The sequence below is a fragment of the Panicum virgatum genome, chromosome 2K, assembly GCF_016808335.1.
Source record: "Panicum virgatum strain AP13 chromosome 2K, P.virgatum_v5, whole genome shotgun sequence".
NCBI classification, from domain to species: domain Eukaryota; kingdom Viridiplantae; phylum Streptophyta; class Magnoliopsida; order Poales; family Poaceae; genus Panicum; species Panicum virgatum.
The window spans coordinates 44,477,566-44,502,260 of NC_053137.1; the positions used below are offsets into that span (position 1 = coordinate 44,477,566).

General features: G+C 41.9%; 3 protein-coding genes, 1 long non-coding RNA gene and 1 other non-coding gene across 18 annotated transcripts; 2 read left to right on the forward strand and 3 right to left on the reverse strand.

The window, feature by feature from the left end:
* LOC120696356 lies at positions 1-142 on the reverse strand. Its single transcript, XR_005684132.1, has one exon. It is a non-coding gene; the product is annotated as a small nucleolar RNA Z247 (small nucleolar RNA).
* Positions 143-4,466: 4,324 nt separating this feature from the next.
* On the reverse strand, positions 4,467-5,456 carry LOC120679288. The gene is made up of 2 exons (XM_039960837.1): positions 5,262-5,456; positions 4,467-5,152 (listed from the first exon to the last, which is right to left on the reverse strand). Exons 1-2 carry the CDS (start codon positions 5,326-5,328, stop codon positions 4,965-4,967), a joined length of 255 nt encoding a protein of 84 aa, XP_039816771.1. The 5' UTR covers positions 5,329-5,456; the 3' UTR covers positions 4,467-4,964.
* A 2,898-nt stretch (positions 5,457-8,354) lies between these two features.
* Positions 8,355-10,005, forward strand: LOC120679292. The gene is made up of 3 exons (XM_039960850.1): positions 8,355-8,558; positions 8,659-8,729; positions 9,401-10,005. The coding sequence occupies exons 1-3, from the start codon at positions 8,474-8,476 to the stop codon at positions 9,524-9,526; spliced, it is 282 nt and encodes a 93-aa protein (XP_039816784.1). The 5' UTR covers positions 8,355-8,473; the 3' UTR covers positions 9,527-10,005.
* Positions 10,006-12,352: 2,347 nt separating this feature from the next.
* LOC120679302 lies at positions 12,353-17,308 on the forward strand. 2 transcript variants are annotated; one of them, XM_039960857.1, is made up of 9 exons: positions 12,353-12,509; positions 13,153-13,223; positions 13,320-13,683; positions 15,455-15,526; positions 15,617-15,681; positions 15,831-15,981; positions 16,078-16,155; positions 16,249-16,338; positions 16,784-17,308. In XM_039960857.1, exons 3-9 carry the CDS (start codon positions 13,426-13,428, stop codon positions 16,907-16,909), a joined length of 840 nt encoding a protein of 279 aa, XP_039816791.1. In that variant the 5' UTR covers positions 12,353-12,509; positions 13,153-13,223; positions 13,320-13,425; the 3' UTR covers positions 16,910-17,308. The 2 variants fall into 2 exon arrangements, with proteins under 2 accessions (XP_039816791.1, XP_039816800.1); XM_039960866.1 differs by lacking the exon at positions 16,249-16,338.
* A 1,349-nt stretch (positions 17,309-18,657) lies between these two features.
* On the reverse strand, positions 18,658-23,984 carry LOC120679313. 13 transcript variants are annotated; one of them, XR_005677117.1, is made up of 7 exons: positions 23,596-23,897; positions 23,316-23,371; positions 22,659-22,804; positions 21,864-22,105; positions 20,904-21,669; positions 19,934-20,820; positions 18,658-19,798 (listed from the first exon to the last, which is right to left on the reverse strand). It is a non-coding gene; the product is annotated as an uncharacterized LOC120679313 (long non-coding RNA). The 13 variants fall into 13 exon arrangements; XR_005677132.1 differs by adding an exon at positions 23,915-23,984 and having other exon boundaries at positions 18,787-20,820; positions 23,581-23,718; XR_005677127.1 differs by adding an exon at positions 23,915-23,983 and having other exon boundaries at positions 18,787-20,820; positions 23,596-23,718.
* Positions 23,985-24,695: the final 711 nt, after the last annotated feature.

Below are 24,695 nucleotides of genomic sequence, written 5' to 3' on the forward strand. Positions count from 1 at the left end.
GCTCGAAGCTGAGCAGCTGCGAGAACACCTCGCCTACTTTCACCGGTTCCACTCTAGTAATTAGAGAGGTGATGACGGGGTTGTAGTCGTCAGAGTCAATGCCGGTGAGGATGTACGAGACGAGTTCGTTATCGTCGAGCGGCTTGCCGGCATTGGCCATCTCATCACCAAGCGTGCGCATCTTGCTGATGTACTCGGTGATGGAGAGATCACCCTTCTTGGTGGTGGCGAGGGCTATGCGAGTGTTGATGGCGCGAGCCCTCGTTATTGACGAGAACATGGTCTCGACGACGGCTCATGTTCCTGCAGTAGTCCTGCATGCCGCGACTTGGGACAGGATGTCCTTTGTCATTGTTGACAGCAGGTACGCCAGAACCTGTTGATCAGTAGCAACCCATTCTCCATAGGCTGGGTTAGGTGCATCAACTTCTTTCTCGCCTTACATCACCTTCTTTGTGAGAGCGGGGGCCTTGATTTCGCCGGTAAGGTAACCCTCCAGGCGCGCGCCCCTCACTGTGGTGAGGACTTGCATCTTCCAGATTGCATGATTGGTCTTGGTTAGCTTTTCTGCAACCATTTGACCAATCAACGGGTTGACAATGGGAGCAGATGAGCTTGCCATTGCTTTGGTGGTGAATTGGATCTATGACTAATTGATAGAGGCTCTTATTACCATGTGAAAAATCAGAGGCGCTTGGAAGTTTTGGTTAATCGTCGTTGCCCTTCTAGGGTCGACGCCTGCGTGTTATATAGGGGTGACAACAGCCGCCACCATGGCTTACACGGTTGAAATATTCAGGGAAGGTTGTTGTTGCCGATCTATCTCTAAGATTACAACAACTTACCAGGTACAAACTAATCATCTACTTGTTGTACACGGCAACAACCATCTCCATCATATCTCGAGTTTACATGTTTGTTTAACAGCGACTCCACGCCACGGCCCCAGATCAGGCTAGCTCGATTAGTAGGCAGTTGATCCGGGGGTGCTTGTTCTTCGAGTATTACTGTATGTATGTATGACATGGTGACGAACAAGCACGCCGATTGTTTTAGCAACTACTTTCTTCTTTTCAAATTATTAGTCGATCGTATGCATAGCAAAATTTATGAATCTAGAAATATCAAAACGACTAATAATCTAAAACGGAAGGAGTACTACTAGTTGTAATTAGTCATCATCAATAGGCACGATGACGACCTTGATGGCTCGATCGATCGAGTTTCTTCTCCTGCTGCTAGTCCTAGCCAGGGGCGGAGGACCCGGTATGGCGAGGTGTGGCGCTCGCCATACCTTGATTTGGCCATCAATAGATACAATATCTTCTAGCTATAGCTATCCTCACTACTACATAAATGGCTTCTTGTCCCGGTTGCCAACCGGGACTACGAAGCGCTTTAGTCCCGGTTGCTACAACCGTGTCATGCGAAAAAAAATTTGTGTCATGCAGAAATTGAACCTAGGACCTCTTGCCTCATGCAAGGATTGCTTACCATCTCACCTACACATCACATGTGACTCTATATGAGATGTCTTCCTTTTGTACTAACACGTAGAGAGCCCTTTGGTCCGGGTTGGTACTAACAACCGGGACCAAAGAGTTAGGCCTTTTATCCCGGTTGGAGCCACCAACCAGGACCAAAGATGGGTATTTGGTCCCGGTTAGTGGTTCCAACCGGGACAAAAGGCCCTTGGACTCCCCATGTGCCCGACTAGCCGTTGGACTTGGGACAAAAGCTTCCATTGGTTCCGAGTCTAACGGCTGGGACAAATGTGGGCCTGTTCTGTAGTAATGCCTATACTTTTATACTTCTAATCTATCCTCTACGCTGTACTCTTATACTTCTAATCTAAGCTTAGAGGAAGAAAGAAAACGTCGTCCTAAATTTCGCCGTACCTCAATTCGATTTCGTCCTCCGCCACTGGTCCTAGCGGTCCGTAGTGAAAGAGTCAAAAGCGGTCGCTCGTGCCCAGCCAGAGTTATGACCAGCTGTTGACCCCCACACCCACGGGCCACGGGCAACTCAGTTCCTTCCCTCCGGCTCCGGGCTGTATGTCCACCTATCCTGAGCCATGAGTCTGAGTGCCAAGATAATAACTAATTAAAACTATCATGGCTAGATGTGCAGATGCACCAAACATGCATGCAAACCGAAGGCGACGGACGGAAATACTCCTTGCGTGGTTTGGCGACGCATCCAAAGTCCAACCCGATCACTTATATTACAGCTCAACCGTCGCAAAGTCCAAGCCTTGCCAACCTTTGTTCGGATGTTGGGACGCATGCATGTGTGACTCCACACACACGTCAATATCAGGGTTCCACAACTGATCGAGCTGATGGGGTCCATCGGATGACAGCCGATCTGTTGCGTCAGTTCCGATCCTCATGCCACTATGTGACTGTGCTGACTGCCGAGGCACAATCCTGGCCTTGTCCAAGACTCCTAATGCAAGTCTTGTGCACGGAGACTGTACGTGTGGTCTGCGAGGCGATTCAGACGATAGAGCTAGCTAGCTAGCGGTAGCCTTTCATTGAACAAAGCAAGTCGAGATTTGGACGAATAATTCTTCTAGCTAGTGTCGTTGACCATTCGCATGACATGGCATTTCCTCCTCGCCCACGTCGCATCGTCGTCGTCGGGATATAGAGGAAGTGACCATCTCGAAAGACCCACGTCGCATCGTCGTCGTCGGGATATAGAGGAAGTGACCATCTCGAAAGACCCACGTCGCATCGTCGTCGTCGGGATATAGAGGAAGTGACCATCTCGAAAGATGATGAGTAGGCGACGCAAAGGCGGTGCGTGGTGGCCTCTCCTGATGGATCACGAGGCCAACATGTTCCAACCGATCCGTCCCAAGAGAATCTGCACGCGAACAGAACAGGGCTCCTCTGCTAGCTCCTGCTTAACGATGGATTCAGATGTCTATTCGAATGTCAGATTTTTTGTCATTTTTCTTCGATTATGGACAAATAAAATATAGAATTTACTATGTAAATTCATAGCCTTATATTTAACATTGATCTTGTAAAGATTCATAAAAACTAAACCTCAAATTTATCATATATATTCTCAAATAATAGATATAAAAATTCGAATACGGATCGGATACGGATACGAATCTTTTTTCACCTTTTTAATTGTAGAGAGCAAATAATACATAAAAAAATTTATACAAAATTTTATTCTTATGTGTAATAATATGCTTGATAATATAAAAAAATTAGAATAAAATTTTAAACATATTTATTTTAAAATATCAAATTTGTTCTAAGAATTCGGATGTTTAGGTCCATCCTTACTCCTGCTGCTACCTCTATCAGCTTTGCTTCGCGTCGATCGCCGGCCGGCGGTGCCGGATCCGAGTCAGTTAGCTAGTCACCACCTGTCGTGCATGCATGCAAATGAGACCAATTCGGACACAGCGATGTTGTACGGTGCGGAAAAGCTATCAGTTCCTATCTAGCAGTAGTAGTGTGCATGGAACCCGATGAGTTGACCTCTCTCTCTCTTTCTGGTGTACTGGGAAAGCAATGATGTGGTACGTTACCGGTTGGCAGCATCAAGGACCTAGGAAAAGATGAAGGATGATTTGCTTGACATCAAAGCGAAAACTGCCAGGATGATTAATTTGTTGCTTGACATCAAGCAGGCAGTACAGAGACTGGTATAGGAAAAGGCACCATGAAATCTGAACGCATCTTCTTCGAGTCTTCGGGATGCATGGTCACCCCATGCACGGTCCACCTGTAGTATTTTGGTTGACACCCATTTTTTATATCTGGCCGTGGATCGAAGTTAGGCGCTGGGGCGTGCATGTTGCAAGGGTGGCTCTAATCAATTGCTTGCTTTGCTCCAAGGAGGAGAGGAATGATTAGCCCCGGCTTAGCTTGTTGAAGCTAAAGGAATAAGTGCCACTTGATTCCTGTTTCGCAGCTGCTAGCTAGCTAGTTTTAGTCTCTCAACACAAATAGAGAAACCACTATACTCATATGCTACAGTGCTAATAACATGATATATGCTTTGTTTGTCACATAAGTCAGCACTGACTCTACCTATCTTAATTGTAACTGCACATGCGCGCGCGCACATGATGCCGATTATATTCCCCTGCGTTTTTATAATAACTAGAATTGCCACCTAGTAGTAATTGTTTGCTAAGGAATATTATTCAGCCGAACATTGAGGTTGTGTTTAGTTCGCGAAAAAGTTTGAATTTTAGTACTGTAGCATATTTCGTTGTTATTTGACAATTAATGTTCAATTACGGACTAATTAGACTTAAAAGGTTCATCACATATGAAACAATTATACTGTGTAATTAGTCATTTTTTCAACTGTATTTAATGCTCCAAAAATTTGATGTAATAGATACTGTAGAAATTTTTTTGGAACTAAACAAGGCATGAGACGCCAAACTTGAGCTCATCAGTCCACATGCACAGACAGAACACAGAGTGGAACAATGGAGATCACTAGCGCATTATTATTGCCGACAAATTTTATTCCACGAGCATTCATATCCACGCGATCGTGTACAGAGGGGATATTGATAGATTCGTACAAAATTCATCAAGTCACCATACGTACGTCCGTCCAAACTCCCCGAACAAAACAAACACAGGCGAACAAGGTGCAGTGGTCACTGATCAGAACGAACGAAAACGAAACGATTTGCGTTGACACCTCACCCGATACACATCGCTCTAGACCCCCCACTGTTCCAATCAACCAAGCACAGCAAGCAATCCTACCACGGCACTACGCGCTTCCGCTCTATGGGCGCCAAGGATCGGAGAGGGAGAAGAGCAGCAGCTTACTCTGACGATCCCCTCCCCTTCCAGCCTTCAGAAGTTCAGAGACACACCCCAATCCCCAAAATCCAAAAATATATATGTGTGTGTGGAAATATATACGCAGATGCTACGCCGCCGCCCGCCGGCCGGCCGGTCGGTCCATCAGTGCGTCGGCGGCGAGGAGGGGTCCGGCGTCGGGACCATGCCGCCGTGGGTGTTGGTGTTGGCCGTGGGCGGGCCGTAGTCCATCATCGTGTACACCATCTCCTCCGGCAGCAGCCGCCCGCGGAGGGCCCGCCCGTCGCGCGGCGCCGCCCGCATCACCTGCACCTTGCGCGCCTCCACCAGCCCTGCACTCGATCACCCGATCCGTCGTCCATGATCCATCACACGCACCACCAGCACGAGAGGAATTGCAACAGCAGGGGGAGACAGGCCGCAGCGTCGGCTCTGAATTACCTTGCGAGAAGGAGAGCGCGAGGAGGGCTGCCACCAGGAGGAGAGCGAGAAGCCTCTGCTTGGCCATGGCGGCGAGAGGAGGAGAACCCGGGGGGGGGGGGGGGGGGGGGGTAGGATCGAGGAGGACGAAGGTGAGGTGCGGGGTGGGATCCGTGGGCTTTAAATGAGGCTTTCGGAGGCTTCGAAACTGCCGGGGCGCTTGAGTACGCCGGCCGGGGCCCACCCGCCTAATCTAACGTGCCTCTCCCGCCGCCACCGAGGCTGACGGATGGGGCCCGTCTGCCCAACTCGGGTCCCTCGCTCTCGCCGTTCCCGGGAATGGAAACGGGGGATGGAGGGCCGCCGTGTCATGACTCATGATGGTTGACGGGTTTGGGGCGATTTGGATTGGACTCCCACCACTCTTTATTTTAGTTTATTACACAAGGTCTGACCGGAAGTTTTAAATTATTTTACTCCCCCGAAAGCTATTACTAGTACTTTTAAATCAGTTAAGCTCACGGTGTCTTGATTTAGGCCCTGTTTGGTATGATTTGGTTTCTTCCGTAGCGGCTCGAGCTCTAGCGTTTTTGAAGAAATGGTTTTATGTCGTCTACTAAAAAAATATTTAGGGCTTTTTGGGAGCTTCTTGGATGAAACTGTTTCTTTTTTATTATTTGTTCGGTAGGACTTCGCCATAAGCTGGTGAAAAGACTCGTAATTAGATTGAGTTTTTGTGTATAATGGGCAGTGACAACTGAAAGTAAAGTTAACAAGAAACTCAATCTAATTACGGGCTCTTGAATTCAATCAGGTTTTCCACTGGTGAAGTTCATGTTCATTTCAAATATTGCCGGGCCAAAAAGAAAGATCAAGGCAGCCTAATCTTGAAAGCCCAAACTCGCTCTAAATTGCCTGTGTTCTAGCCTGCCTATCTTTTGTGGTCAACAGCGGCAGTTTTGGGCTTGGGCCAGACTTCCACTCGGCTAGGCCTGCATTCCTTTCAGGCCGCGACCTGCTACTCTAAAAGGCTCACACCTAACACCCCCCAAAAAAGACCTTTTGTAGTTCGAGGTGCTAATTAGTGTCGTAGAAGATGGATTATTGAGATGGGGCGGGAAGCAAACCAATCAGCTGTATCCATAAAAAATAGCATAATTAGTTAGACCGGTCTCAATGACGTTTTACGAAGAATTTCATGGTATTATAAATTCCATGCCACATTATGAATTTTGCAGACATGGCGAGGAAAGAGAAAAAAAGAGTTTCACGAGTCTTTCACATGAAACCACAATTACCTAGTTCTTAGTCTTGATAGGTCAGTCTCAGTGCACAGTTTCATCTCGGTACCGAAATTAGCACATGTAATACTTCCAATTTTCTCCTAGGATTTAGCACATCTATTTTCTTTCTGCATAAATCTTTACTTCAAATTTCAACACAGAATATATGTTATATACTCTATTTCAAATTAGTAGTTGTTTTGACTTTTTTAGATACATAGATTTTGAAATGGTAATTTGAAACCGAGGGAGTATGTTATAAACTTGATGAGCAGTTTAGCCTAGACACGCGAAAGTCGATGGATGACTGATGACATCAATAATCTAATCTGCATCTATCCTCCTAACATGATGAACTAGCTAAGCAACTCCAGTCAAGTAATTAACCACCATTGGTCAGCCGAAATACATCCATGTACTGTCCCCGTTGCTGAGATTGAAAAGGAGCCCGGCTTTTCCATCACCACACGTGTTGCACTGCTCCTAGACACCTACGTACCATACTGATCAGCGCACAAACTACGCCTTTTTCTGTTGACTTGGAAGGAACCAAGCGAGGATCCTCCACTTTTGCAGAGGTTGCCTCGAGACGTCTCCACTGCCGCTAAAACAAGAAATTTCAGCCACCGGTTCGCGCCCTCGTGCACGCCCCACTACGGATGATCGCTAAGTCTCCTCCGAGTGAAATATCTCGGGCATCGCGGTGCATTTTGCATAGAGTAAAGTACACTACCGATCCATAATCTTGTTCCGTATCATCTAGATCTCTAAATTTCTAAACTGCATTTCAGATCCTGAGCTTATTTCAAGGCATCACATATGTTCTAGTCTTTTAACATGCATTTTTAGATCTATAAATTTATCCCATGGTGTCATGCAGATCCCTAAACTCTCAAGATGCTATTTTCAATTTAATATAAATGTTGTTTTGCTACTTTAAGTTAATATTTGTTTATAATTTAAAAAATTGTTAGTTCGCTTTTATTGAGAATGTGAACAAATTATCTTAATAAATTTATACAAAGCACATGCAACATATAAATAGTTATTAGGAAATATTTAGGATTAAAATTGATATCTCCATGTTAAATGAGAAAACTATAATATCCACCGTTGATATCAAATGATCTAGATCAACCCATGATGTATGATTAATAAACAACTAATTCAAAATTAAAATAATCATAGTGGTAAGATTTCTAAAATCGGCTGAAAAAGTTTAATGGACAGTCCATTTTTAATACAATTAATTAATGACAATTTTTAGGGATATAAAAATTCATTTTGAGAGTTTAGGGATCGAAATGATACCTCCGGATATGAAAACGGTGAGGCCGTTATTACACCCTGTCAAGTTTTTTTGGACACATAAATAATAAAGCACTGTAGTATGTTTTTTTTCCTCTGAATGAACTCTTTTACTAACTTTTAATGTCGTTTGGATTAGGAATAGATGTAGAACCTTATCGCAAGAAAATCAACGTTTAAAACTTGAAAGTGCATAAGGCTCACCGATTAGATAGGTACAACAGTCTTAGTCTCACAAGTCTTCTTTTAATAGAAGAAGAAGAAGAGCACGCACCGTGTCTCCTCACCCGACAAATGGCATTGTCACGATGATAATCGCCAACAACAAGTAGAGATAGATATATATGGACTAATAGGAGCACTTCAACGCCTAGTGGGAGGGGAGAAACTAAAGGCAGCAAAAGAAGTTGGGCCAGTGTCCAATTCCACTGAACACCGATTGGACTTTGCCAATTCTGTTGCCTTTTTGACTTTGGTCCCTAAACGAATGATCTAGGTTGCATAACATGCGAAATAAAAAGGGGTCCAGGGCATTGCCATTCGCCAGGGAGAGTGCAAGCCACATGAAGGCAACAAACCGGATTCCATTATCCACATTAAGAGCTTGAGAGATAGCACTGCACTGTTGAAGAGGCCACGGCAATGGAGAGGGCGCCGGCTCTGTGTCTTATGATCACCTTGCTGGCATTCTACCTCTTGGTTCCCTCCAGTGCTGTACCCCTCTCAAGTGAGCGCACACATCTCTCAACTCTGCATGCTTCGATTCATTCTTCTATGGCTTTGCTGTGACATCACCTGATCAGAACACTCGTTTCCGTGGCTTGCAGGACTGCAAAAGATGCCCATGGAAGAGGCTGTCCAGATGCCATCGGTGAAAGGCAGCACTCTAGAGCCAAAGGTACCATAGTCCTGTCAACCTGGCCTTGCTTACCGCAAATCTCACCATCGATCACCTCTCGACCCATTTTCTCCGAAAACTGCATCTTCACTGTTCAAAAAGAAAGTTAAGATGATGTTTGGATCCAAATGCTAATCTCCCAAAGTGCTAACTACTAAGTTCGAGCACTAGTTCATCAAAACAGAAGTGCTAATAATGTGGTGGGCTAAATTTTAGCCAAGACTTAAAAACTTTATCAAAAATATAAGTACTAATAGGTTCTAAAGTTTAGTCCATCCAAATAGATCCTAAGCCTGATGGCTTGGTTCCAACGCTAGAAGTTCGTACAAGTTTCTGTAAATAGGATTCCCACGGTGCAAATAAACCTTAAACCATGTTTGGAGAGGCTAAAGTTAAGTACTAAATTTTAGCACCTATTAGCACTCATATCTTGCTAAAGTTTTTGAGTCTTGGTTAAACTTTAGTTCACCCTATTAGCAGTACTCATGTTTAGATACACTAGTGTTAAAGTTTAGCGCTGTCATCTATTAGCATTTGGATCCAAACAGGACCTTTATTTCAAACTTTTATCTGCTCTTGCTTACCGAATCGTAATCTTTTGATGCTTCGCTTTGTTTTACCTTCAAGAAGACCGGTGATCATTATTTCTCTTGCATTGTCTCTCTCATCAGATGGAAATGAAGAGGTTTGTGCCGGAGGATGACGAATCTGTAATCTCCGAGAGGATGGCCTTCGAGACTCAGGACTACGGTCCCCCAGGGCCCAACAACCACCACAAGCCACCGGGATGGAGATGAGCAGCGTCACAGCGATCACTTTGACCAGTACCGTGCTCTTGGTTGATGCTCAAGAAACGTGATGTTTTCAAAAAAAAAGTGATATTTGTGGCTGATTATTATTACAATTGAATAATATAGATAGCTGTGTGGTTACACGGTGGTACGTAAAGTTCGTGTGGTTAAAAAAATCATACCATATTTAGAATGAATTTTGTAAGCTTCCTGCGGAATTTTGGTCCATTATTAGAATTTTGTGCAAAAGAAAATTGTGTGATGCGCAATTGTAAAGTCTAGAATATGAGCCACAAAGCCTAGCAACTCCTGTTTGGCCCAACACCAGCTGTCGCAACCTTAGCCTATCTGTCATCACGTGATGGTGGGTTTGGCATGACTCTTAACTCTAGAAAATTCATGGAGTTCTTGGAGGTGCCTATATCCAGCTTCAGAAATCCTTGAAGCTAGAGTTGTAAATAAATCAAGAGTCTTTTCCTCGGTCACTATACTTTTATTTTGGATTTAAAATAAAAATACAAAGTATTTTAATCTATTTTATAAATTTCAGCTCCAATTTGGATACATGTTCGAGCTGGAACCATACCAAACATGTGTAACTGATGACTCACCGTCATCATGCTCATCGCGTGCACGAACCGTCTTGTTTGGTTTGCTTCTAGAGATTCTAGAACACGCAAGTCGAGAAAAAAATATTGCATGCATGGAGTATTAAATAAAGTCTATTTGCAAAACCTCTTTACGGATGGGTGTACACTTTTCGCGACAAATCTAATGATGATGGAGTTGATTTTATAAACTACTTTTGTTTTGTTTGACACTCTTAATTAACGGTCAAAAGTTTTAGGATTTCTAGACTAAAAACCAAATAGGCCGCCTCCGGCGGGAACTTGGTACTTAACAAGTAGATGGGTGCATGGGCACGACAACTGGACATGACACTTTGAAGTGGCACGTTGGTCCAACGGCAAGTGCAGCGCAGTGAGCCATGCATCATGACGGCACGTAATGTCTTTGACATGGAGTGCAAGGATAGTAGTTTTTTCTGTTATTCATACGAGTACAATGGTATGCTATACATGGCACTTGATGCACCGGAGCTGTCCGGGGCATGATGAAGGATGCGTACGTTTCTCGAACTCCCTGCCAACTAGGGATCTGCGGCTGAGTACGCCACATATAAAAATTTTCAAAACAAATACGTAATATAATAGATGATAAGTTATAATGATCTAACAAATTCATAATAGTAATCAGAGTATAAATTCTAAACATGAATAATTAAATAATATTACAAAACAATTATTCGGGAAGGGTCACGGTTTAAGAAGGAGCAGAAGGTGCGCCGCTTGGCGCCTTAGCCGCCGCCGTCTGGCCTTCGATGCCCGGTGCCCCAATGGGCTAGTGGCCGGCACCTTCCGTCCTTCGCAACTCGCGCTAGGAAAGGACGCGAGTGATGCCCCATGGGGGCAAGGACGCGAGGCCGTCCGGTCGCCGGAGTGGGGGGGAGCGCCTGAGCGGGGTGGCGCTGTGCCGCTGACTGGATTGGACATAGGAGGTCAAACCACTCAGCAACGACGGGATCACGGGACAGACGCATGTTTCTGCATTTCTAGGCTCCGGTGGGCTTTGTTTTATTGGGCCTATATGAACCATATTTGATAGGTGAATGGACATGTAGCTTAGTGGTTACAAGAGCCTCAGTAGTACATGAGGTCTTGAGTTCGACTTCTTATAGAAGCGAATATTCTAAGTTTTAACGGTGTTATGCATTCGGTGGTAGGTGATATTTCAGTCGACAGTGAGACGCATGTGGTGACTTCATCAATCTCGAGAATTTACCGGCTCAGAGTCTTTGAAGATGCAAGATGCTCGTAGGGAGGTGTTTGCGTACATGTGTTTTATGAGTGTGTGGGTGTGCAGTGGCGGATCTAGCCAAGAGACGTAGGGGGGCTGATGTCTTCTTCTACCTCTTTCCCACCCTCTCCTCTCTCTATTTTCTTCTTCTCTCATCTTCTTCTTCCTTAGCTCCCCCTTGTTTCTAATGGACGCTGCAACCAGTAGGGGGGCTGGAGCCCCCTCAGCCCCCTACTGGATCCGCCCCTGTGGGTGTGCGTGTGTTGCGTACGTGTGTTCATAGGGGGTGTGAATATGCGTGCGTTGTGCTGTGTAATTTTAAAAAATATTAATGAAACAAATATTCAGACTAGCCTATCCTCTTTGTTACAGTTCAGCTTATTATCGATATAAGCTGGCAATGACATCTTATATTGGATTAAAATAGTCTGGCATGTGAATTGTTATAATCTGGCCTCTTGTTTTAGTTTACAGCTGGATTATTATGTAATTGAGAAAAGTGATTATGAAAAAGGAAAAGAAAATCGGCCATAAGGCGATGTCCAACGGTGCCCTGTAAGGCTCCCTCCCCCGCACGTACGGGGAGCTTTGGGGGGAGGAAGCCCTCCAACGGCTCCCCCCATGGCTCCCCTGTATATTGGGGGGAGTTGAAACTCCCCCCACGTATGGGGGGAGTTGAAACTCCCCCTATATCTCTAATCACACTGTTTCTTTACGATATTAATCTCGTTTGAGCCCCGTAACACGATAATAATGTGTATTATGACAGTATAAATATTGTATGTTTTTTTTAAATTCAAAAACGTTAAATAAATAGTTAGTTAATGAGTGATAGTATATAAGGGGAATAGATATGGGGGGAATGCTTGGAGAGAAGGAGTTATAGGGGGAGGAATTTTTTGGAGGGAGGTAGTAAAATATAGTAAATAGTATGTTTGGGGGGAGTTGGATTGGGGGAATGGTTGGAGAAAGCTCCCTAGCGCGTCGCCGCCTGTTGCGTTCGCCCCTCCTTTTACTTTCGCCCATTCGCACCGCTCTCTCCCGTGGCCTTCCTTTTCCTGGCGGCGACAGAGCAGCGCCGTCCTTCACCGGGTCTTCGTCGGTCCCTTCGCCGGCGACGAGCACCCACCAGGTATGCCCTCCCCTTCTCTTCCGTCCCTGCTGTGCGAAACCGAGCACGCGAGCCCTAACCTAAGCTATCTGTGTTCGGATTTGACCCAATCACAGAATTTTACGTGTATTATGCCAACTGACTTCGGATTTGCAAAAATTATTGGGCACACCCATGTCCTATACTGGTTCCGCCCCTGCCTGCCAGGTTTTAGGCTGATTAATTTTTTTTTTGTTGGCAGACGTTACTTGTGTTGCACTTGCAGTATTATTCAGTTTTTCCTGTTGGTAGCTTGTATTGGGAATTTTATCTTGAGCTATTAGGACAGGCAAATTATCAAACTTACGAATGTGCATTTCGGATAAAATTTATTATTGCAGTATCTGTTCCTTCTGTTTATTACCAATTTGTGGAGCTGTGGACGCAATTGTGAGGGACATCTCAGATGATAAATTGGCACTGTTTGTGTAATTGTTTCATTTGCAAAGAAAATGCATAATTGTTTCGTGGGAGGAACACTACTGTTTCTGTGTTTTGAGAAAAAAATTCTTTATTCATATCCATTGGACATGTCTCATCCCTGCTGTTTTAGAGTTCAAATGCCTTCAGTGTTCAAGAAAAAAAGTTTATGAAATTGTTTTGTGATATATAATATATTGGGCAGATAAGGTGGAGCTCAGAGCATTGGTGCCTCTTTTATCTTTCACCAAGGACTCGGGTGCCTCATTTTGCGAGGTTAGATAGGTTTCATCAGCTGCTTCAGTTATTCTATATCTGTTTCTAATTAATTATCGCATCGGCTGACTTGTTCTTTTCTCTTTCCTTTTTCAGTGGGACAATAAGCTTGGTCTAGCAAATATATTATGAGCTTTGTGCTGATGTAATAGCATATCTACAAGAATTCTTTTACTGGAAGGTTTATTAGTTGTTTGCAACAATGAAGGATCATCTATTGCTCAACGTTGATGACCTAAGCATCCCTGAGCCCAATGAGGTCACTAGGGCATTAAAGAACACATCATCTAGGGGAACCATTGAACACCCACCCTCCATGGCTCATGCCATTTTAGCAATGGGACAAAGCATGGTTTCAGAAGAAGAACCTCTTCTACAGATGGTGGAGTGTCGCATTTGTCAGGAGGAGGATAGTATTAAAAATCTAGAGAGTCCATGCGCTTGCACTGGCAGTCTAAAGGTTCACATTACTCCACTCCTCTTCTTCTTCAGATTATTATGGATATATATAGTTATACTCCATATCTACTTATTATTTAAGGTGTCAAATGTTTTGTCATGGATATAGTTTTTATGGCCCTGTACCAAAGCAGTGTGACATGGGAGATAGGAATTTATCCTTGGGAACATATCTAGTGCAAACCACAACTTCGTGAAAACCCGTGCAAACCATGGCAAAAAAGTCGTCTAAATTCACCACAAAAATCACACATGTAGATGATATGATGATACACAACCTTGTAAAATATCTTGTCCAAACTCAACTTCGTTTGTGAGATATAAAAATAACAAATTTCTCATCTGGACAACTTCCTGGCTTGAAATTTGTTCTTTTTATATCTCACAGATGAAGTCGAGTTTGGACAAGATATTTTACAAGGTTGTGTATCATCATATCATCTAGATGTGTGATTTTTTTTTGTGAATTTAGACAACTTTTTTGCCGTGGTTTGCACGGGTTTTCACGAAGTTGTGGTTTGCACTAGATATGTTCCCTTTATCCTTATATAGATGAAGTTTCTTACTCGTAAGAAATCAATCTCTAGATTAAGGAACCTATTCAATCTAATGTCATTTCTCAACCCTAATCCCAGGGCATCCGTGAACAGTGCCATGGTCATTGTTTGCTTGAAACAGTCCAACGAGTAATCTGGCCCTAGCATAGCCTGGGGCTGCTCCATGTCATAGCTCTAATGAGGCGCACATACCATGTTTCCCATTCTGTCCTCTAGACCTAAAACATTCTACTGCCTAGATGATATACCATAGTTCTACTGCCTAGAGCTACAATCAGTTAGTCACTCAGCTATACTATCCATCATGTCCTCAATGATATAGTTCTGTTGGCATTAATATGTAGTAGATCAAAGCCTTTTGGTATTCTGTCGTGGCTTAGTTTGGATCTTCTCTTTACTATCTTTATTCATTTGTGCATTGAATTTAAGACATGACAGTTCTGCTTGGCATTGACAATTGGTAAATGTCTACTGTATAGATTGGTTAGGTCTCGGTTCATACCAAATAGATTTATATAGTTGACACTGTAGCTAGGAACTAAAAAAAGTATGATAGGCAATATCTAGGCACATAAGATGATTGTAGTTCAAGGCATTTTGTCAATCTCTTAAGTTTACCATATGAGAAAATGGCCAATTGCTGAATGAAATGTGTTTCATTTCAATGCGTCAAGATATTATAATCTGTCATCCAGGCAGCAATATGCCAATATTGCACTTTGCAAGCAGGCACTAGCCAAGGAATAAAAACTTGTTTCTATAGAAGAAAATGGCAATTGATTATATGTTGATGGCTTATTAAAACAGTCAACCTGAAAATACCCAAACGTCGACCTAAATATATTTTTTTGTTATAATAGAGCTTTATCTTGAGCTATGAGCAGTACTCCATGGGATAAAGCTACTTTTACGATACTGACTTTTGCAAGTATTTAACAAGCAAGTATGCGGGATAGACCAAGTGTGAAGTAATAAGTGTTAATTTGATCTTTGAATCACCTCTCAGTAAATAGGGCACACCTTTTCTTTCATCTAGCTGAATAGGTTTTGATTTCGAGTTGATTCCTTTTGTCATGCTTCCCAGATTTGTTTCGGAAAAGAAAATATTTGAAACTGTGTTTCTTATGTGTGCATTATCATGCATTTTTATGTGATTGTTATCTAGAGTGTTTTCTGTAGATACTCTTTTAACATATTTTAGTTTGTGCTATGCAGTATGCTCATCGGGCTTGTGTACAGCGATGGTGCAATGAGAAAGGAGATGTATCATGTGAAATATGTCATGAGGTGATTTATGCCATGAACAAAGAATTGTGATTTCATTTTTCACAGATGACAGTTATCCTGAATTGTGTTGGAAAAAATACCTGTCTGCAGCCTTACGAACATGGGTACACTGCACCTCCCAGAGCTCATCCTGATGAAACTACCATTGATATAAGGTAGGGCATAATGCTTGTTTTCATTCATAACATGGATGCTAGAGTATTTTTAACTGCTTAAGTTGCTCTGTCACATTTTCTGATGTAATTTTGCAGTATATTTTCATCTAACTTCTTTTCATCGCCTCTAATTTCTTTGTGGTTGACAGTGGCGGCTGGACCATTACTGGTACTGCATTTGACTTGCGTGATCCTAGAATCCTTGCAGTGGCACAAAACCATATCCTGGAAGCTGAATATGATGATTATTCTGCCACGAATGCTAGCACTGCTGCCTTTTGCCGCTCTGCTGCTCTTGTTGTGAGTTACCACAAAATAGGATTGTTATGTTGTTGCTAGTTAAAACAGGATGGCTTTCATATACACATAACATCCTATTTACCCTTTTATGTTCAGTTAATGGCTCTCTTATTGTTGAGGCATGCACTGACTCTAACTGACGAAGATGATGATGATACTTCTGCGGTATTTTCAGTAAGTGAAGGAACCATCTTGAGAATATACTGTTAACATCCTATGCTTAGATGTTGCCATTCACACTTGGTAATGATGGTTCATAATTGACAGCTTTTTCTATTGCGCGCTGCTGGTTTCCTGCTACCATTCTACATTATGGCATGGGCAATTAGTATCTTGCAGCGCCGCAGACAGAGACAGGTCCAGTATGCGATTTCTAATATGAACATCTGCATCTTCTTTTTCTTTTTAAGATATTTTGAACACCTTGAAACTCATTCGCCACCATACTCCAAATATATCGAAGTTGAGTTGACCCTTTAGTTAATGAGTTGTTTGAAACTTTGACTTTGAGTAGTCATACTCGTCTTCAAATTCATGATCAGGAACTAAGCTATGCAACCCATCTATTTTCTTGATTACTTCTCAGTAATAGCCTAAACATGATTGAAACTTGTGTTTGGCTTGTGACCTGTGCAATCGAATATGTTGGAAACAGATTTGACAAAAATTCAGTTTTATAATGAAAATCTGCACAGACTTTGTCTGTCATGCCTCCTCGTTACCATTATTTGGTTACTTATGACATCTAGTGTTGCTCTAGGGCCTTCGTAAATCCCTAATTTCATTGTGTGTCTGTGCTCAGGAGGCAGCTGCTCTAGCTGCAACGGAGGTGGCATTCATCCTGCAGTCGGGGCAAGGGAGGGGAGTGCATTTCACCATCGCACCAGACTCCCCGGCCACACCTCAGCATGAACCACCACACCCTTAATGATATCTATCCAGGAGTGCCTGGCTGTGGCAATGGTCGCTGCAACTGCAGATTATTTGCACCAGATCCCCCAAGGATTCAATTATCGTGGCTGCAATCTAGTGCAGAACCAGATAATTTCCACCTGAAGTTTCATTGCATATCAGTGTACCGAGTGCAAAGATGCATGTTCGTGCTTTGGATTTCACTAGTGCGTTTTGCATGTCGGCTGGGAAGTAACGGGGTGTATATATATAACTTAACAGAGATATCTGGGGCCTGATTGCCCTAATTGTCAAAGTTTGAAAAATGGCGCTTTCTGAGGCGTATGTTTGATGTGGTCTCAATATATGGCTTACGGCTCCGTAAGATTATGTACTGACGAATACTAATCCTGTCGATGTAGAAATATTTGCACGACAATCCTGTCCAGCTCAGAGAATCCTGTATCTGTGGATGTCAGAAATGTTTACGCTAATACTCCCTCCGTTCCAAATTATAAGACATTCTAACAATCTTGAAGAGTCAAAAAATTTTATATTTGACCAAATTTATATAATAGAGTAATGATATTTATTATATAAACTAAGTACAATTAGATTTTTTATTAGTTACTTGTAGGGTGCACGTGCCTGCGGCACATGTTTTAAAGAACAATAATTAAGAAATAATTGAATTGTATCGAACACCTACTAAAAAATTAAAACTATTTATTAATTTCATAGCAATCCAATCTAATCTAATATAAACTAACAATCGAATTCATACCACCGCTTAGAGTTATGAAAAATTATATCGCAATTTGATCAGGTAAGAGCAGGGGCCAGGTAAGAGCAGGGGCCAAGCAGAGAAAGGATAAAATCATAAAAAAAAATACTCATATTTTTCAGTCTAGCACCCGGGCCAGCGTAAAATTATTTAAAAATGATTAGATTGCATTGAACTACTGCTGAAAGCCTCATTTGTTGCACAATGGAATAAACCAAAGGGAGTTTACATGAGTATTTGGAGCCAATCAAATCGATGCACGGCAAGGGAGAAAGAAAGAAGACATGACTCCGTGGATCGTCATTTGAGTGCACTACACACACCCGAATTAAACCAAACAAGCAATCAGACCTATGCGCTACGGGGTTCAGAGATGAGGGTTCAAGGTTTGGGGAACCGGTGCACCTCGATACAACCAGTGGCAAGGATGACAACGTCCAGGACAACCGGTGCTGCCGACCAGGACAGGGCACCGATGGCGAGGTAGAAGTGCAAATGTTAATGCCCATGCGTTTGCTACCGACTTGCACATGCACCGCTCAGTTAGACAAACTATAGGCCCTGTTTGTTTCTGATTATAATCGGGTTATCGGTGAAAATAAGCAAGAATCCCACCAAACGCCTCGATTATTTTCACTTTTGTGGTAATCTGCTTCAGAGATTTGAACTACGAGAAGCGAGAATCGAGAAGCGAGAATCGAGAAGCGAGAAAATCTTCGCTTCTCTCGGTCACACTTAGATTATAAGCTAAGCGAAAACAAACAAGGCCATAATATGATTTATTTGATTTCACATCGCTCTACAAGCAATATCGCTCTACAAACAATAATATGATTTATTTGATTTCACATCGCTCTACAAGCAATATCGCTCTACAAACAATAATATGATTTCTTTCATTTTCTTTGAAAACCCACAATTTCCTTCAAATCGATGCCTAATCAGGATCTCTATGAACATTATTAGAAAATAAAAAAATTCAACATATTCTCTTGTCACCATGTTCATCAACTTTTATGTCAAGTAACAACTTAGACTACTTAATGCTACAATCTAGAAACAACCAGATCATCATGAATATTCCTTGTATGTATAGAACTTGTGCATTAACAAGCGACACGACAACCGTGTGCTATAAACACTGCATCTGCAAGCAAAATAGAATCTCCAAATTTTCTAGACTTATAATCAGAGCATGTTGAGGGTCGAGGGACAGAATCTCCATGTTGAGGCTCTTGGTGCTGGGTACAATGCTAGACAAGCCATTTGTTCCAAGACGATATTTTCTGCTCCAGCCCAAGACCTCAGCCGTGAGCCCCTCATGGTCAGTGTGCTCAATTAGTTGATTTGCCGTGTCAACACTACAACTGAAAGAAAACCAAGGAGGTCTACGAATCAGAAAGCTAATGCAAAATTGCTTTCCTAGGATGGACCTTTCATTTCTATTTTGGCACGGCCATATACCCCACCACTAAATCCTGCACAGATTTTCCACAAAACACCATCTTCAAGCTCTAGCTGAGTCGAAATTACCATTAAGCACATGTCTTTCTCAAAAAGGAAACACTTACAAATCACAAAGTCAATTGCAAAAACACTTAATCATTTGTGACCAATGGATGGCTGTGCAAATAAGTTTCAGACGAGAGAACCAACATATATGGAACCATATCATCTTCAACAAATTAGAGTTAGACAGTACTTACTATTCATTTTGTAGAAGTAACTTTTCTTTTCAAATTACATTGTTCTGATAAAATCGTGAAAACTTAAAGAGGACAAGCAGCAATATTGTTTCTACATCAATTTATCATTTCCCAAATCATGGCTACCTTAAAATGCAGTGTTTAAAAATGTTGTGAAAAACCTTAAAGAAGGACAGTGCGGCACACACGTGTTTAAAGAACAATATTGCGAAAAAAATAATTACCCTAAATCTTAGTTGCAACAGGCATTTTTAAGAAACTATATATGGTGAAAACAAACAATAAGGTTGTTGTAAAAATAGACAATATCTAAAATATAAAAAAGTATATAATTATGAAAATAGGTAAATTAATGTGTCCGCGGAGGTGGCGTGGACTGTAGGCCCCTCCCAGTGCGCACATGTACTGCGATGCTACCTCCATCCATCTGCTACCCCTAAGCCAAACATCATCATAAGAAAAATGATCTAAACATCACGAACCTATTTCAAAATAGGGAAGAAAGGGAAATCATCACTGGTATACCAAACTAAGATGAATTCAACAAACTTTTATCGATACACATTACTACCGGAATTCATCAAGCAAGTTAAACTCCACTATTTCGCGCTGCCGCAGCCCAGCAGCCGGCGTAGGGCACCTATCCTTGCTGCATCAACGACGGTCGCGACTCCAGCTATGGGCCCTGGAACCAGCTGCAGCTACCTAAACATGTTCTGTGGCTAAACAGCAAAGTGATCTATATGAAAATATGATTGTTATTTGAATGAATGCAACAAAAACAAAAAAAAATCCATTAGTCAGCCATTAGTTCTAAGAAGGAAAAAAGGAATGCAGTATTCAAATAAAAGCTTTCAGATCAAATGTTTCCTATAAAGTTCAGTTTAGTCGTGAGTAGTCCACTTCAGCCTTCCAAGTGACTGTGAGCAAAATGAGCAGAGTCCCACACAGCATGCCTGCCTACACAACAGTGTCAAAAAAATCTAAGTAAATCTTGTGATGACACTATCAAATTTCAAACTCTAAATCATTGACCGGTATAGAAACCATATACAAGTGAAAAAAATAAACTATTCATCCAGTACCTACACTTCAATATTGTAATGCAACATTTGCTCTCAAGCCTCAACCATTCAGAAACACCACTACTGCAGAGAAATGCATTCATGGCCTCTCACTGCGACAATGGCATAAGCATAAACATCTTACCATGGAATTTCCATCCTTCTCAAACTTTCAAGCATGAACTTCTTTAAAACAACAAACAGAAGTGCATCTGCCCTGTCTAGTGTCCTCAGCCTAGAGATAAGAATACATTAAGATTAATTCACATGCAGGAAGTAAAAAGTAAAATAGTGATTCACCCTTCAAACACATTGGTGATGGTCTCATCCAGTTGCCAGTCTCAATCTCAATGTTGACAGAATCAATTGGCCCAATCTGAAGAAACTTTAATTTCTGCATGGTTTGAATGATTCCATCTAACATCAATTTCTACCATTAAATATTCATAACCAAAAAAAGGGAATAACTCACCATACCCAAGCACAAGAACGTAGCACCTCGAGTAATTGTCAGCTCCCTAGAGCCCATACATCCTGAAAAACAAACAAAAAAAAAACAAGAACCTAAGCATCACTCTACATAAGTCTCAAAAAGAAAATAACTCTACAAAAATAGCTTTACATAGTGCTCTATATTCTGACAACACATCAGCAACAGGAAGTAAAAGCACTGGTGATTAACAACATCATTTGACTTTGGCATAACATCACATATATGTACTCTAACTTAAATAGCAAATATCATGTTGTAACTACATTATTAGAGGCCCCAAAAAGATGACAATGTCAATCTTTCCCTACCAGGAAAAATAAACATCCTATCAAATCCTTCTCTACCAGGCAAAGCTAATATCCTAAATATCCTACAATTAGGTTTCAGTTATAAAAAAATAATTTAGAGCAGCAATTGGAAAGAAGATGCTCTGCAAAATAAATTTATGTAATTCATATTTCACAATGTATGATAGAGTGGCAAAAGCTAATGGGCTAGGGGATGTTATATATGAGATAGAAAGTGCAAACTATGGAATGAGAGCTCCTTGAATTGTAGCTGAAATCAAATGTCATGACTGAGGGTCCATGTGTAACAGCTATTGGAAGAATACTCAGGAGGAACAATATGGTTTCATGTAAAGAATTTTATATCAGCTGGTGGTAAGCTTGGACACAAGCGTAGCGTAGTTTCTTCAATAGGTTGGAGGGTTCCACCAGCCAGGACAACAATATAAGCATCCCGAGTGACCTACAACGTACAGGTAATGAACAAAAACTCATAAGTAGCTATAGCATATCCTTTCAGCAAAACAAAATGTCAAGGTATAGTACCTCTGAAAATATTTTTTCGCATAAAGCATCACAACGTACAGGTAATGAACAAAAACTCATAAGTAGCTATAGCATATCCTTTCAGCAAAACAAAATGTCAAGGTATAGTACCTCTGAAAATATTTTTTCGCATAAAGCATCACAAATTTAAGATATGATTCTTCAGGTTGTCGACTGAGCTTTTGCTTTGCACCAATTATTGTTCCATCATCATTGCTGCTCATAAGGGAGCATAGAAAGTCAACCAATGCCTGAAAACAAGCTATACCGCTTCCTTCATCATGTTCCTGCTGGAGATTAAACTGATTTACACCATCTTTGATGCTAGTTGACTTGTAGGCATATCCACTAACCTGAGAAGAAAACAATCAGATGGCACGGGCACTGGGCAATTGAATGGGTACATTGTGTAGAATTCTTCACCTTGTAAATTATATTCCTTTCTATTACATATATTGGCAGAGTTTCACTATATTTATGTTATCGATGCCAATGGAAAACAAGAAATTGTTTTATGGTCATGTCAAGGGGAAACAATATATTCTAATACCATTGCTAGAAAAAAAAAGCAAGCCTAGAATAAATGATTGGTAGTTTAGGATATGATGTACTTATCTCAATACTACTCTAAGTATTCTTTTTTTTTTGAAATTCAAATAATAAAGGCTTACTTTTTTCCCTCTTGGTAGTTTAGGATATGATGTACTTCTCTCAATACTACTCTAAACATTCCTTTTTTTTAAATAATAAAGGCTTACTTTTTCCCCTCTGACTGCACTTTTATCCTTACTTCCTTAGTAGAAGACAAAATAAGTAATCTTCCACAAATATAGAACAAAAAATAATTATCAGCCCACTTAAGCTATTAGGAAAAATCACGATGCCCGAGATGGCAGTGCTTTTTACCTTTTCCGTTGCCGTGGCTGGTCCATCAGAACCTGAAATCTCAGCACCAGATCCTCTCACCTGTCGCCAGATACAATTCTCGGCCAAAGGTGCAGCAAGTTCAGTGGCAACTGGAATGTCTATGCAGACCGTGTCATTGCATCTTCCTGTTAAATTGGACACCTCAGGTTACAAAGCTTTCTTACTTCAATAACATACTACAGAGCAATGCCCACTGTCAGAAAACAAAGAGTGTTCCTTTTGAGAATATGCATTAGAATATCTCACAGTAATTTTCACGATTATTTCTATGTTGTGATCATTTAATTCTTGAAGTTCTTTAGTTATGCAGTTGCATTATACAAAAAAAGATAGGTCCTTTGTAACTCTATTGTAAAATCACAATATAAGAATTGAAGGGATAAAATAAAAATCCTAGAAAACACATGTAATGAGTAGCAAGCAATATCAGTTTCTCTGAGATAGAAGTGTTCTGTGCCATAGTCATGCAGACAACAAATCATGAAATGATTGCACCATATCTAGGCAAAAGGAGAAGGGGAGTGCTCTATCCAACAATTGCAGGTAGACATCACATGAATGGAATTAACTATGATCAACACTAAGCATCTACTACCAACTGTTTCAGCAGAAGAAAACGAGCAATGTGAAAATTACCAGGAAGCACATCTACTTGACGGGCATGCTCTTCAAATTGTTCAGTTGAACGCCCCCTGCAAATTCAAGGTAATGAGAAATGTTAGAACATTTAAAAGGAAGGCAGGCTTATGTCATCCCATAATCAGCTAAGTCAATTCCCCACGAGAGAGAGAGAGAGAGAGAGAGAGAGAGAGAGAGGGAGGGAGGGAGGGAGGGAGGGAGGGAGGGAGGGGGAGAGAGAGAGAGAGAGAGAGAGAGAGAGAGAGAGAGAGAGAATCAGCACCAGGTTGATACTCACTCGACATTGCAAATCGAGATTGCAAACAGACCAATATGGCAACCCCCGGAACCTTACAGTTGGAGGAATTAATCGTTGAGGTAATCTTGGTATCAAAGTTGTGCTTCAGAACCTTTTGACCATCTTCAAACAAAAGAGAAAAAGTTGGAATCAACTTTATATGATTTGACACAATCGGCGGGGAAGGAGGAGCAGAGGGTGCGGCGGAGGGAGGAGGAAGGAGGGGGCGGCGCGGCGTGGAGCCGCCGGGAGGAGGTGGAGAGAGAGAATGAGAGGGAGGGAGCGTCGGTGGCGGGGGTGGGGTGGGGGAGGAGCGTACTGCCGGATGCCACGATATGGAAGGCCGGGCGCGGCGATATGGCACGAAATCACGCTAGAGGACCAATGGGCGAGCAGGTATGGGGGAGGGTACAGAATGGGGTGGTAAAAAAAAACTCGCGGAGGGCGGCGCGTCCGCGTGAATGAACGGGGTGGGGGACGTTTTCGGCCTGCCATCTCCTTGTCAAACATTTGGTGCTTCCAAGTGGATCTAAAAATGGAGTTTGTGAGTGGATATGGAGACTAAACTTGGTGAGAAATATTTCAATTGTCATGGATCCTTATAGTATAGATATATTTCTATAGTACATCAATTTGATATCATAAATTTTTATATTTCTCTCTATAATCTTGATCAAACTTGAGATTGTTTTGACTCTCTAAGATTCTTGGGATGTCTTATAATTTGGAACAGAGGGAGTATGTTCTAGTGACAGAGAGGCTTTTCACTGTTTTCTCCAGCCCCAACTGCGTTAACCGCACAAAGACTACAGCCCACATGAAACAGATTGCTGCTTTAACATTTCTTCAAACTGCAAGGAAAACAAACTCCATATAAATTTTATTTATCGGGGCCCAAGTGAAAGAGTTGCCCACCCACACTTTCAACTACTCGATGCAAACCAGTACTGAATGCTGGAAATATAAAAAAAGATAGAGGGAATACCCCCATTTCCATGATTCCGACAACATCTATGACTGCTGAAATACGAACAGGGTAGGTGGAATAGCCCCATTGTATGGAGTTTGTTTCGTCCTCGAACAGGAGGAATAAAATTGAA

What these genes read in the sequence shown, in the direction of transcription:
- LOC120679302 (XM_039960857.1), top strand. Translation starts at nt 13,426, where the DNA reads ATGAAGGATCATCTATTGCTCAACGTTGATGACCTAAGCATCCCTGAG. An exon ending in CATGTGAAATATGTCATGAG is followed by an intron (nt 15,527 to 15,616) that starts GTGATTTATGCC and finishes ACCTGTCTGCAG; the next exon opens with CCTTACGAACATGGGTACAC. An exon ending in GCCGCTCTGCTGCTCTTGTT is followed by an intron (nt 15,982 to 16,077) that starts GTGAGTTACCAC and finishes TTTTATGTTCAG; the next exon opens with TTAATGGCTCTCTTATTGTT.
- LOC120679288 (XM_039960837.1), bottom strand. Translation starts at nt 5,328, where the DNA reads ATGGCCAAGCAGAGGCTTCTCGCTCTCCTCCTGGTGGCAGCCCTCCTC. An exon ending in CGCGCTCTCCTTCTCGCAAG is followed by an intron (nt 5,153 to 5,261) that starts GTAATTCAGAGC and finishes GATCGAGTGCAG; the next exon opens with GGCTGGTGGAGGCGCGCAAG.
- LOC120679292 (XM_039960850.1), top strand. Translation starts at nt 8,474, where the DNA reads ATGGAGAGGGCGCCGGCTCTGTGTCTTATGATCACCTTGCTGGCATTC. An exon ending in CAGTGCTGTACCCCTCTCAA is followed by an intron (nt 8,559 to 8,658) that starts GTGAGCGCACAC and finishes CGTGGCTTGCAG; the next exon opens with GACTGCAAAAGATGCCCATG. An exon ending in GCAGCACTCTAGAGCCAAAG is followed by an intron (nt 8,730 to 9,400) that starts GTACCATAGTCC and finishes CTCTCTCATCAG; the next exon opens with ATGGAAATGAAGAGGTTTGT.